At 46.8% G+C, this 15120-nt stretch overlaps 1 protein-coding gene across 1 annotated transcript in view; it reads left to right on the top strand.

The window, feature by feature from the left end:
• Positions 1-15120, top strand: part of LOC135547320 (DDB1- and CUL4-associated factor 6-like) — a 79301-nt gene that overhangs the window by 19817 nt on the left and 44364 nt on the right. Inside the window, exon 2 of the mRNA XM_064976208.1 lies at positions 2269-2330. Coding sequence (XP_064832280.1) covers positions 2269-2330 — 62 coding nt within the window. The remainder of the gene's footprint in view (positions 1-2268; positions 2331-15120) is intronic.

Below are 15120 nucleotides of genomic sequence, written 5' to 3'. Positions count from 1 at the left end.
TTTGCAGACTTATGTGGGCTACTATTCCTAATGTGATGAGTGGATTGGATAGTAATAATTTAGGCTAATAATATAACTCAATCATTGTATGTAAACAAAGACTGTTCAATTCATGGCTGGCTATATCAAATTAGTTTCTCTTTTTTTTTGCAGGGGAAAAAATGTTGCCTTTTTATAAATACATTTCATGAAATTTTCACTTTATGACTGGAGACATTAGCTGAAACATTTGTATTTCTTTTTTGACACAAATTACAGGATAAACTACTCTGCTGACACTGATAAACAGGTCGATAAAAACAACATTGTCTGATCCATATGTAACCTTTATTTCTCTAGGCAAGTAAGAACACATTCTTATTTACAATGACGGCCAACCCCGGATGACGCTGGGCCAATTGTGCGCCGCCCTATGGGACTCCCAATCACGGCCGGATGTGATACACCCTGGATTCGAACCAGGGACTGTAGTGACACATCTTGTATTGAGATGCAGTGTCTTAGGCCACTCGGGAGCAATATAAAAAGGCCTGAGAGAAGGGAAGACTCATACAATATGATGTCCTTGTAACCTGGAGGAGGAAATGATTGGCCAAAAACACATTTTCAAGTGGCACTGATCCAACAATGATAAAGAGTGAATATGAGCACTCATCAGGGATATGGCCGATGCTCTCCGCTGGTGCCAAATAGGCAGGCCTAGGGAATACTGTTCTCACAGTTCAGTTGAGAATTTTGATAACTTAAAGACATATTAGAGTCTTGTCTTCTCTTTACAGCAATAACTATTTGCTTTCCAAACTGTTTTCCCGCGATTGTATTTCAAAATATTGCGGTAATCATACCAGTTGGAGGCAAAATTTGCCACTGTAAAAGGGAGGCCGCCAAGGGGGGCTAGCATAGCATTTGTGGGGTCTAAATCCCAACAAAAAGCTAGAAAGATACTTCAAGGGATAGTTAGGCCTAGGCTAATCATAGCACATTTTAAGGCTATATTTTGCACGGTCTTCCTCACCCATGAGATTTAGCAAGATCAAAGTAGCCCCCATGGTTTCAGCTAAATCTATCATCACGTTACTTTCCCATGACATCAATGCCCATCAGCAAATTGAAAAGGGGTTGGGACATGTTTATCTGGGTCTCATTGTCTTTTTGGGCATTTGACTTTAAATATCTGAAGGTTGAAAGACAAAGGAGGGGATATGGAGACAACACTGTTGTTACTGTTTGATTTGAACAGCAACGCAGCAGCAATGAACTAGAACCAAGCTGTAGGACAAAATCTGCCCCACTTATTTATCACATTACCTATTTATTTACCTTTGCCTCTCTGTTATTGAATGGGACCTTCAAATTTAATCTGACTAGGCGACACAATATACGAAGTGTCAGTGTTAGTTCATTTTATATGAGCATTTCAGGACTGGCACGAGGCACGCAAGGTCACAAAGGCAGGCCATAGTGTTATTGACTGTCTGCTGTAATTCTACTTGATTGCCTTTGACATTGGCTGTGAACTGTCAATGCACAGTAGAATCTGTCATAGTGGATTATGGAACTAAGGCCATCCTTTCCATGCCTACTACGATTGCAGTATACAAGGAATGGTTTTTAGATTCTAGTCTGTCATCGCTTTACCTGATGGCATGAATTCTCGCCCAATGTTTTCTCACTATTCGAAGGCAAGTTTAATAATTTGAGGTGATTTTTATTTTAAAACCTGGATCTTTTAGCCTAATACAGTGTAAGTTTAGAAGCAAGTTCATTCATAAAATACTGCCAAACCTGAAACTTTCTTCATGGCATAAGTCGATTTCACAACAGGATAGGTAGCCTGCTCATTTGGTTCTTCCTCTCTCCCTGTGATGGTGACAGCAGATGCGAGGGAGGCTTCATCAAGATGAATAATACATTATAAGCCAGAGAAAGACAGAATCATTGAAAACAATGTGACACGTTATTCATCTTCCTGCTCCCTCTGTAAATACTGAGAGCTGAGGCATGAAAACAAACCATGGCGAAAGAAAACGGAGCCTTACAAATGGGTTCCAACACTTCTGATATAGGGTATGGCCATTGCTTTGTCATCGACCCTAGTCGATGATGGCCATCTACCCTAGTCGTTGATTGCCATCTACCCTAGTCGATGACTTGAATTCATCAGTTATTTTTATGCTGACTGAATTAGTGCAAAAATAAATGAAAGTAACAAGTCATGGCTAAACAATTGTGACTTGATAAGAATGTCTGTCTTCTGTTCCTGCACAGGCAGAAGAGAATTTGTCCAGCGGCTGAAACTCGAAGCGACTCTCAATGTCCACGATGGCTGTGTAAGTACACACTACCCACCCTTGTGTGTGTTTGTGTCTGTGGTGTACACTGTGCACATCTGTCCCTCCCTTCATCTTTAGAGCACTTCACCATTCACCCTCCCCCGCTGTCTGTCTGTCAGTGTGTGAAACGTTGAGTCTGACCGACTGAGTGATGGACAGACACAGACGGGGACTGACGGACAGACAGATGGGGACTGACGGACAGACAGATGGGGACTGACGGACAGACAGATGGGGACTGACGGACAGACAGACGGGGACTGACGGACAGACAGACGGGGACTGACTGACGGACAGACAGACGGGGACTGACGGACGGACAGACAGACGGGGACTGACTGACGGACGGACAGACGGGGACTGACTGACGGACAGACAGACGGGGTCTGACGGACAGACAGACGGGGACTGACTGACGGAAGGACGGGGACTGAGAGATGGACAGAAGGACGGACGGGCAGACGGACGGATAGACGGGGACTGATGGACAGACAGACGTGGACTGAAGGACAGACAGACAGACAGACGTGGACTGACGGACAGACAGACAGACGTGGACTGACGGACAGACAGAGACAGACAGATGTGGACTGACGGACAGACAGAGACAGACAGACGTGGACTGACGGACGGACAGACAGAGAGACAGACAGGCGTGGACTGACGGATAGACCGACGTGGACTGACGGACAGACAGATGGACGGGGACTGACGGACAGACAGACGGACGGGGACTGATGGATGGACAGATAGACTGGGACAAACGGGGATGGACAGGGACTGACGGACGTGGACGGACGTACGGACATAGGGGTACTGACGGATGGACGGGGACTGTCAGACAGACATACAGGACTGATGGGCGGACGGGGACTGACGGACAGACATACGGGTACTGACGGGCGGACAGGTCGGGGACTGACGGACAGACATACGGGACTGACGGGCGGACAGGTCGGGGACTGACGGACAGACATACGGGACTGACGGGCGGACAGGTCGGGGACTGATTGACGGACAGACGGGGACTGACGGACGGACAGACGGGGACTGACTGAAGGACATACGGGGACTGACGGACCGATGGGGACTGACGGACGGTCGGAGACTGACGGACAGACATACGGGGACTGACGGGTGGACAGACTTGGACTGACTGTCGGACATACGGAGACTGACGGACCGATGGGGACTGACGGACGGTCGGGTACTGACGGACAGACATACGGGGACTGACGGGCCGATGGGGACTGACGGACGGTCGGAGGGGGACCGATGGACAAACGCACAGACAGGCGGGGACTGACAGACAGACAGACGGACATACAGGGACTGATGGAGGATATACATACAGGGAGTGACGGGCAGACCTACTGTAAAATCCAGGTGTTCAAAGCTCTTAGAGACTTATCCAGAAAGACTCACAGCTGTAATCACTGTCAAAGGTGATTGTAATATGTATTGACTCAGGGCTGTGAATATTTATATAAATTCAATATTTCTGTATTTCATTTTCAATAAATGTGCAAAAACAATTGTCGTTGGGGTATGTGTGTGTGTGTAGATGGGTGTGAAAAAAATGATTGAATCCATTTTGAATTCAGGCTGTACCACAACAGATAAGTCAAGGGGTATGAATACTTTCTTAAGCTACTTTACATTAGGAATATATATATACAGTTGAAGTTGGAAGTTTACATACACTTAGGTTGGAGTCATTAAAACTCGTATTTCAACCACTCCACACATGTATTGTTAACGAACTATAGTTTTGGCAAGTCGGTTAGGGCATCTACTTTGCATGACACAAGTCATTTTTACAACAATTGTTTACAGACAAATTATTTCACTTATAATTCACTATCACAATTCCAGTGGGTCAGAAGTTTACATACACTAAGTTGACTGCCTGCCTTTAAACAGCTTGGAAAATTCCAGATGTCATGATTTAGAAGCTTCTGATAAGCTAATTGACATAATTTGAGTCAACTGGAGGTGTACCTGTGGATGTATTTCAAGGCCTACCTTCAAACTCAGTGCCTCTTTGCTTGACATCATGGGAAAATCAAAAGAAATCAGCCAAGACCTCAGAAAAACAATTGTAGACTTCCACAAGTCTGGTTCATCCTTGGGAGCAATTTCCAAACGCCTGAAGGTACCACGTTCATCTGTACAAACAATAGTACACAAGTATAAACACTGTGGGACCATGCAGCTGTCATACCGCTCAGGAAGGAGACGCGTTCTGTCTCCTAGAGATGAATGTACTTTGGTGCAAAAAGTGGAAATCAATCCCAGAACAACAGCAAAGGACCTTGTGAAGATGCTGGAGGAAACGGGTACTGTATCCACAGTAAAGCGAGTCCTATATCGACATAACATGAAAGGCCGCTCAGCAAAGAAGAAGCCACTGCTCCAAAACCGCCATAAAAAAGCCAGACTACGGTTTTCACCTGCACATGGGGACAAAGATCGTACTTTTTGGAGAAAAGTCCTCTGTTCTGATGAAACAAAAATAGAACCATTCTGCCAAAATGACCATCGTTATGTTTGGAGGAAAAAGGGGGAGGCTTACAAGCTGAAGAACACCATCCCAACCGTGAAGCACAGGGGTGGCAGCATCATGTTGTTGGGGTGGTTTGCTGCAGGAGAGACTGGTGCACTTCACAATATAGATGGCATCATGAGGTAGGACAATGATGTGAATATATTGAAGCAACATCTCAAGACATCAGTCAGGAAGTCTTCCAAATGGACAATGACCCCAAGCATACAACCAAAGTTGTGGCAAGATGGCTTAAGGACAACAAAGTCAAGGTATTGGAGTGGCCTTCACAAAGCCCTGACCTAAATCCTGTAGAACATTTGTGGGCAGAACTGAAAAAGTGTATGCAAGCAAGGAGGCCTACAAACCAGACTCAGTTACACCAGCTCTGTCAGGAGGAATGGGCCAAAATTCACCCAACTTATTGTGGGAAGCTTGTGGAAGGCAACCTGAAACGTTTGACCCAAGTTCAACAATTTAAAGACAATGCTACCAAATACTCATTGAGTGTATGTAAACTTCTGACCCACTGGGAATGTGATGAAAAAAATAAAAGCTGAAATAAATCATTCTCTCTACTATTATTCTGACATTTCACATACTTAAAATAAAGTGGTGAACCTAACTGACCTAAGACAGGGAATTTTTACTCGGATGAAATGTCAGGAATTGTGAAAAACAGAGTTTAAATGTATTTGGCTGAGGTGTATGTAAACTTCCGACTTCAACTGTGTGTATTTTTTTAAACAACCAGTTCTCAAGATATGAAAATAAGTTTTCAGTGCATAGCCTATTTATTGCACAATCTCAACCTACATTTGTACACAAATCTTCTGTAACATCAAATGTTGTGCTTTTCTAGGTTGATACCAGTTAACAGCAGTGTAGTATTTAATAGCGTGGCTGTGAGTGTTGAGCTCTGACCAGTCTGCTGATATCTTTTTGAAACCCGAGGCAGCCTTATGGCCAGTCACACACACTGTCACACTGTGAGCCTGCCAGTCACTCCCTCTACCACTGCAAACAGCCTGATGCTGGCTTGGGCCAAGGATTCTGTCATTCTAATCCTGTCCATTCAGTTGGTTGGAGTCTTCTGTTTGAAAAATAAAGAGATAAATAATTGATGAAACTGCTGCTTAGTACAAATAAAAAGAGTTGGCCGCCTCGCTTCGCGTTCTCAGGAAGCTATGCAGTATTTTGTTTTTTTGGTATTATTTCTTACATTGTTACCCCAGGAAGTCTTAAGTTTTATCACATACAGCCGGGAGGAACTATTGGATATAAGAGCAACGTGAACTTACCAACATTACGACCAGGAATAGGACATTCCCGAAATGGATCCTCTGTTTGGACCACCACCCAGGACAATGGATCGGATCCCAGCCGGCGACCCAAAACAACGACGCCGCAGGAGGGGCAGAAGAAGCGGTCTTCTGTTCAGGCACCGTAGACGGGCACATCACGCACCACTCCAAAGTTTACTACTCGCCAACGTCCAGTCTCTTGACAACAAGGTAGACGAAATCCTAGCAAGGGTTGCCTTCCAGAGAGACATCAGAGACTGTAGCGTTCTCTGTTTCAGGGAAACATGGCTCACTCGAGATACGCTATTGGAGTCGGTACAGCCACCTGGTTTCTTCACGCATCGCGCCGACAGAAACAAACATCTCTCTGGTAAGAGGAAGAGCGGAGGGGTATGCCTTATGTTTAACGAGACGTGGTGTGATCATAACAACATACCGGACCTCAAGTCCTTTGGCTCACCTGACCTAGAATTCCTTACAATCAAATGTCGACCGCATTATCTACCAAGAGAATTCTCTTCGATTATAATCGCAGCCGTATATATCCCCCCAAGCAGACACATAGATGGCTACACATAGAGTAACAATCTAACTTCCACGACGCATACTGTGACGGCCCTGAATTTTTTCTGAACCGTCTCAGTGCAGCTCCATCCAATAGGGCGCTTTCCCTTTAATTCCCAATTAAATAGCCAGCATCAGCTGCGCAAAAGTTTTTTTGATGGAGACGTGAATGAGGATGTGTTCAACCCTCAGTTCCCGACGCTTCTCTATTCCGTTGTTTTGTTGCCGTTAAATGTGTGTTTTCTAGCCTAATAGTTTACCCAGGATCGGATCCACTCTTTGCGTCCGTGGACTACACCTCTCCGTTCTTCGTGGCCTTTCTCCGCTGGAGATCTATTGGCGGATTGGATTGTCTGACTGACCGACTGACTACCACCTTTTTGTATATGGTATTTCATTTGTTTTGATGTCATGTATACTGTGATGATTTATGTAGTTAGTTGTAGTTGAGGACTTAGTAAGAGTTGATACGCTTTAAAGTTCTGTGGTAAAATAATTGTTATATTGATTGTTTGATTAATACTGGGTTTACGCTACACTTGAATGAACGGACAAACATTGCGTGACTAAGGTCACGGGAGTTCCCTGAATGTAACGGCGTTCTTCATTTGTTGAAAGAGAGTCGGACCGAAATGCAGCGTGGTGGTTACTCATGTCTTTAATATAGAAGATAGCGATACATGCAATAACTTAAATAAATACAAAACAACAAACGGAACATGAAAACTAATTACAGCCTATCTGGTGAACACTACACAGAGACAGGAACAATCACCCACAAAATACAAAGTGAAACCCAGGCTACCTAAATACGGTTCCCAATCAGAGACAACGAGAATCACCTGACTCTGATTGGAGAACCGCCTCAGGCAGCCAAACCTATGCAACACCCCTACTCAGCAGCAATCCCAATAACTACAAAACCCCAATACGAAATACAATAACATAAACCCATGTCACACCCTGGCCTGACCAACTAATTAACTAAAACACAAAATACTAAGACCAAGGCGTGACAGAACCCCCCCCTAAGGTGCGGACTCCCGGACGCACCTCAAAACCATAGGGAGGGTCCGGGTGGGCGTCTGTCCATGGTGGCGGTTCCGGCTCGGGACGTGGACCCCACTCCATAAATGTCATAGTTCCTCCCCTTCGCGTCCTGGGATAATCCACCCTCACCGCCGACCATGGCCTAATAGTCCTCACCCAGAACCCCACTGAACTGAGGAGCAGCTCGTGACTGAGGGGCAGCTCGGGACTGAAGCAGCTCGGGACTGAGGGGAAGCTCGGGACTGAGGGGAAGCTCGGGACTGAGGGGCAGTTTGGGACTGAGGGGCAGCTCGGAACTGAGGGGCAGCCCAGCACCGAGAGAAAGCCCAGTACTGAGAGGAAGCCCAGTACTGAGAGGAAGCCCAGTACTGAGAGGAAGCCCAGTACTGAGATGAAGCTCAGGCAGGTAGTAGGCTCCGGTGGATCCTGGCTGGCTGGAGGATCTGGAAGATTCTGGTTGACTAGCAGATCTGGAAGATTCTGGTTGACTGGCAGATCTGGAAGAGACTGGTTGACTGGCAGATCTGGAAGAATCTGGTTGACTAGCGGATCTGGAAGAGTCTGGCTGACTAGCAGATCTGGAAGATTCTGGTTGACTGGCAGATCTGGAAGAGACTGGTTGACTGGCGGATCTGGAAGAATCTGGTTGACTGGCGGATCTGGAAGAGTCTGGTTGACTAGCGGATCTGGAAGAGTCTGGCTGACTAGCGGATCTGGAAGAGTCTGGCTGACTAGCGGATCTGGAAGAGTCTGGCTGACTGGCAGATCTGGAAGAGTCTGGTTGACTGGCAGACCTGGAAGAGTCTGGCTGACTGGCAGACCTGGAAGAGTCTGGTTGACTGGCGGATCTGGAAGAGTCTGGCTGACTGGTGGATTCTGGCAGACTGACGGCTCTGGCTGCTTCATGCTGACTGACAGCTCTGGCTGCTCCATGCAGATTGACAGCTCTGGCAGCTCCTTGCCGACTGGCAGCTCCTTGCAGACTGGCAGCTCCTTGCAGACTGGCAACTCTATGCAGACTGGCAACTCTATGCAGAATGGCAGCTCCTTGCAGACTGGCAGCTCCTTGCAGACTGGCAGCTCCTAGCAGACTGGCAGCTCCTTGCAGACTGGCAGCTCCATGCAGACTGGCAGCTCCATGCAGACTGGCAGCTCCATGCAGACTAGCAGCTCTGGCTGCTTCAAGCAGACTGACAGCTCTGGCCGCTCCATGCAGACTGGCAGCTCTGGCTGCTCCATGCAGACTGACAGCTCTGACTGCTCCATGCAGGCTGACAGCTCCTTGCAGACTGGCAGCTCCTTGCAGACTGGCAGCTCCTTGCAGACTGGCAGCTCTGGCTGCTTCATGCAGACTGGCAGCTCAGGCTGCTCCGAACAGGCAGGAGGCTCCGGCAGCGCTGTAGAGGAGGAAGGCTCTAGAAGCGCTGAACAGGCGGGAGACTCCGGTAGCGCAGGAGAGGAGAAAGGCTCTGATAGCGCTGAACAGACAGGAGACTCCAGCAGCGCTGTAGAGGAGGAAGGTCCTAGAAGCGCTGAATAGGCGGGAGACTCCGACAGCGCAGGAGAGGGAGAAAGCGCTGGCTGCGCTGAACAGGCGAGGCGCACTGAAGGCCTGGTGTGTGGTACTGGAACTGGTGGTACTGGATCGAGGACATCACAGGAAGCCTGGTGCGGGAGCTGCCACCGGAGGACTGGTGTGTGAAGGTGGCACAGGATGGACTGGACCATGAAGGTGTACTGGAGAGCCTGAGAGCAGGACTGGCACAGGACGTGCAAGGCTAGGTAGGTACACAGGAGGCCTAGTGCGTGAGGCTGGCACATTTTTCACCAGCTGACTAACACGCACCTCAGGACTAGTATGGAGCGCTGACCCAGGTGCCATTAAATCCCGACACGCTCCGTCGGACGAATCTTGTACCTAAAGCACCAAGCTAGCAACTCCCTCATTACTCTCTCCTCCAATTTCCCCATTAACTCCTTAACCTCTTACACCTATGGTGGCGCTATTTCATTTTTGGAAGAAAAACGTTCCCGTTTTAAACAAGATATTTTGTCACAAAAAGATGCTCGACTATGCATATAATTGCTACTGTTCGAAAGAAAACACTCTGACGTGTCCAGAAATACAAATATCTTCTCTGTGCGTGCCCTTTAACGTGAGCTTCAGGCAAAACCAAGATGACTTGGCATCCAGGAAATGACAAGGATTTTTGAGGCTCTGTCTTTCATGATCTCCTTATATGGCTGTGAACGCAAGAGAGAATGAGTCTGCCCTTTCTGTCGTTTCCCAAGGTGTCTGCAGCATTGTGACGTATTTGTAGGCAGATCATTGGAAGATTGACCATAAGAGACCACATTTACCACGTGTCCGCCCGGTGTCCTGCGCCGAAATTGGTGCGCAAAAGTCACCTGCCAGTATTTTTCCATGGGGCACAGAGAGAGAAGCAAGCTTCCACGAACTGCATGTCAATGAAGAGATATGTGAAAAAACACCTTGAGGATTGATTCCAAACAACGTTTGCCATGTTTCGGCCGATATTATGTAGTTAATCCGGAAAAGTTTCACGTTGTAGGTGACTGCATTTTCGGTTCGTTTCGGTAGCCAGGCGCAATGTAGAAAACGGAACGATTTCTCCTACACACAGACGCTTTCAGGAAACACTGCGCATCTGGTATGTGGCTGGGAGTCTCCTCATTGAAAACATCAGAAGCTCTTCAAAGGTAAATGATTTTATTTATTTGGTTATCTGGCTTTTGTGAAAATGTTGCGTGCTACATGCTACACAAAATGCTATGCTAGCTTAGCATACTCTTACACAAATTAGTCAATTTCTATGGTTCAAAAGCATATTTTGAAAATCTGAGATGACAGTGTTGTTAAGAAAAGGCTAAGCTTGAGAGCAAACGCATTATTTTAATTTTATTTGCGATTTTCAGAAATCGTTAACGTTGCGTTATGCTAATGAGCCTGAGGCTTAGTCACAATCCCGGATCCGGGATGGGGAGTTTCAAGAGGTTATTAACAGTCTCTGCTTCACTCACCTCCAACACCGGTTCTGGTCTCCTCCTTGACTCCTCATGATAAACAGGGAGAGTTGGCTCAGGTCTGTCTCCTGACTCAGCCACTCTCCCTCTGAGTCCCCCCCCAATAAATTTTTGGGGCTGACTCACGGGCTTTCCTCTGCGCCGTCGTGATTGCCTCTCCAACTCCATTCTCCTATAGCCCTCTTCGCACTGCTCCAGCGAATCCCAGGCGGGCTCCGGCACACTCTCTGGGTCGACCGCCCACCTGTCTATTTCATCCCGTCGTATACTCCATACTCCATGCTTCTGCTGTCCATAACGACCTCCCTTCGCTGCTCCTGCTGTCGCTGCCTGTTAACACGCTGCTCGGTCCGTGTGTGGTGGGTGATTCTGTAACGGCGTTCTTCGTTTGTTGAAAGAGAGTCGGACCGAAATGCAGCGTGGTGGTTACTCATGTCTTTAATATAGAAGATAGCGATACATGCAATAACTTAAATAAATACAAAACAACAAACGGAACGTGAAAACATCTGGTGAACACTACACAGAGACAGGAACAATCACCCACGAAATACAAAGTGAAACCCAGGCTACCTAAATACGGTTCCCAATCAGAGACAACGAGAATCACCTAACTCTGATTGAGAACCGCCTCAGGCAGCCAAACCTATGCAACACCCCTACTCAGCCGCAATCCCAATAACTACAAAACCCCAATACGAAATACAATAACATAAACCCATGTCACACCCTGACCTGACCAACTAATTAACTAAAACACAAAATACTAAGACCAAGGTGTGACACTGAACTCCTTTACCGGGCTGGACTCTTTTTAAGCCCGAGGTACAGGACATTTCTAGAAGAACCAGAACTCATTGTGATATAATAATATGTGTGTGTAATCATTGGTGTTGCTAATACAACCCACGCAAAATAATATAGTTGTTTTTGAAGTTCTTTCCAATGTTTTAAGGGTTTATGAAAAGTTTATTTCCATCCTGACTTTTGCACAAGTCCTTTGTATTGGTGTAGACTTGACGGACCAGATGGGACTCATTCCCTCCCAAACTAAAAGGAGAAACCAATGTTTTCTCTGGTAGGCACAACCTACCTGGCACCCCTATAAATAATAACCTCAAGTCAAAACCGTTACAATACAAAGCCCTGCCCCGCCCTCCTTTCGGAAAATCTGACCAAGACTCCATTTTGTTGCTCCCAGCCTATAGACAGAAACTAAAACAGGAAACGCCCATGCTCAGGTCTGTTCAACGCTGGTCCGAACAATCTTATTCCACGCTTCAAGATTGCTCCGATCACGTGGACTGGGATATGTTCTGCATAGTGTCGGACAACAACATTGATGAATACGCTGATTCGGTGTGCGAGTTAATTAGCAAGTGCATCGGTGATGTTGTACCCCCAGCAACTATTAAAACCTTCCCTAACCAGAAACTGTGGATTGATGGCAGCATTCGTGCAAAACTGAAAGCGCAAACCACAGATTTTAATCAGCGCAAGGCAAACGATAACATGACCGAATACAAACAGTGTAGCTATTCCCTCCGCAAGGCAATCAAACAAGCTAAGCGTCAGTATAGAGACAGAGTAGAGTCTCAATTCAACGGCTCAGACATGAGAGGTATGTGGCAGGGTCTACAGTCAATCACGGACTACAAAAAGAAAACCAGCCCTGTCGCGGACCACGATGTCCTGCTCCCAGACAAACTAAACAACTTCTTTGCTTGCTTTGAGGTCAATACAGTGCCAACGACATGGCCCGCTACCAAAACCTGCGGGCTCTCCTTCACCGCAGCCAACGTGAGTAAAGCATTTAAACGTGTTAACCCTCGCAAGGCTGCTGGCCCAGACGGCATCCCTAGCCGCGTCCTCAGAGCATGTGCAGACCAGCTGGCTGGTGTGTTTACGGACATATTCAATCAATCCCTATCCCAGTCTGCTGTTCCCACATGCTTCAAGAGGGACACCATTGTTCCTGTTCCCAAGAAAGCTAAGGTAACTGAGCTAAATGACCAACACCCCGTAGCACTCACCTCCGTCATCATGAAGTGCGAGAGAGACTGAAGAGAGTGTGAAGTGTGAAGAGAGACTAGTCAAGGATCATATCACCTCCACCCTACCTGACACCCTAGACCAACTCCAATTTGCTTACCTCCCCAATAGGTCCACAGACGACGCAATCACACTGCACACTGCCCTAACCCACCTGGACAAGAGGAATACCTATGTAAGAATGCTGTTTATCGACTACAGCTCAGGCATTAACACCATTGTACCCTCCAAACTCGTCGTTAAGCTCGAGACACTGGGTCTCGACCCCGCCCTGTGCAACTGAGTCCTGGACTTCCTGACGGGCCGCCCCCAGGTGGTGAGGGTAGGAAACAACATCTCCACCCCACTGATCCTCAACACTGGGGCCCCACAAGAGTGCGTTCTCAGCCCTCTCCTGTACTCCTTGTTCACCCATGACTGTGTGGCCATGCATGCCTCCAACTCAATCACCAAGTTTGCAGACAACACTACAGTGGTAGGCTTGATTACCAACAACGACGAGACGGCCTACAGGGAGGAGGTGAGGGTCCTCGGAGTGTGGTGTCAGGAAAATAACCTCACACTCAACATCAACAAAACAAAGGAGATGATTGTGGACTTCAGGAAACAGCAGAGGGAGCATCCTCCTATCCACATCGACGGGACAGTAGTGGAGAAGGTGGAAAGTTTTAAGTTCCTCGGCGTACACATCACGGACAAACTGAAATGGTCCACCCACACAGACAGCATGGTGAAGAAGGCTCAACAGCTTGTCACAAAAAACACTCACAAACTTTTACAGATGCACAATCGAGAGCATCCTGTCGGGCTGTATCACCGCCTGGTACAGCAACTAATGCTCTCCAGAGAGTAGTGAGGTCTGCACAACGCATCACTGGGGACAAAATACCTTCTCTCCAGGACACCTACACCACCCGATGTCACAGGAAGGCTAAAAAGATCATCAAGGACAACAACCACCCGAGCCACTGCCTGTTCACCCCACTATCATCCAGAAGGTGAGGTCAGTACAAGTGCATCAATGCTGGACCGAGAGACTGAAAAACAGCTTCTATCTCCAGGCCATCAGACTGTTAAACAGCCGTCACTAACATTGAGTGGCTGCTGCCAACATACTGACTCAACCTCTGGCCACTTTAATAATTAAAAATTGGATGTAATAAATGTATCACTAGTCACTTTAAACTGTGCCACTTTATGTAATGTTTACATACCCTACACTATTCATCTCAAATGTATATACTGTAATCTATACCATCTACTGCATCTTGCCTATGCCGTTCGGCCATCGCTCATCCATATATATTTTTATGTACATATTCTTATTCATTCCTTTTACACTTGTGTGTGTTTGAGGTAGTTGTTGTGAAATTGTTAGATTACTTTTTAGATATTACTGCATGGTCGGAACCAGCAGCACAAGCATTTCGCTACAGTCGCATTAACATCTGTTAACCATGTGTATGTGACAAATTAGATTTGATTTGATACAATTTACTGCAATATTCCAAGATTGTAGGCTACATACATACACATAATTGCCCTAGCGACGGCTGCCTAATTTCGTTAGCTCTATTCTCTCAACCCAGTAGCTTGGAGTTGATGGCATATCACACCCACCTACTCAGTCTTTCTCATATGAAAGATGCACAGCGACATGAAGACGAAAGGAAGCCATTTTTAAATGTTGCTCCGCTTCCTGTATCACCAGCCCCTGTCTCTCTCCCCGATGTCCTGTTTGTCACTAATGTCCTCTCTCTCATTTTGGAGACCTGAAATCGTGGAAGTAATTGAGGAGGAAGTGCCCTCCAACATGTCACGTGTGCCATTCTAACTCACAACCCCTATTGTGCCCGTACGAGTGACAAGATGTTGTGTTTGGTGCTGGGGGCCATCACTTTTCAGTTTCTCAAATCCCAACACAACCCCTATTGTGCCCGTACGAGTGACAAGATGTTGTGTTTGGTGCTGGGGGCCATCACTTTTCAGTTTCTCAAATCCCAACACAACCCCTATTGTGCCCGTACGAGTGACAAGATGTTGTGTTTGGTGCCGGGGGCCATCACTTTTCAGTTTCTCAAATCCCAACACAACCTGTATTGCCAGATGTTGAAAAAGTACGATGGAAGAGATACATTTAGATCTACTCTGTAGATAACATACTGTACACAAGTATTGGATATCAGAAATAGACTAATACATACTGTATTGTCATGTGGGCTATTAT

Source organism: Oncorhynchus masou, chromosome 10 (genome assembly GCF_036934945.1).
Source record: "Oncorhynchus masou masou isolate Uvic2021 chromosome 10, UVic_Omas_1.1, whole genome shotgun sequence".
Classification (NCBI taxonomy): Eukaryota; Metazoa; Chordata; class Actinopteri; order Salmoniformes; family Salmonidae; genus Oncorhynchus; species Oncorhynchus masou.
The sequence above is the reverse complement of the archived record's forward strand: the minus strand, read 5'-3'. Positions and strand labels throughout refer to the sequence as shown.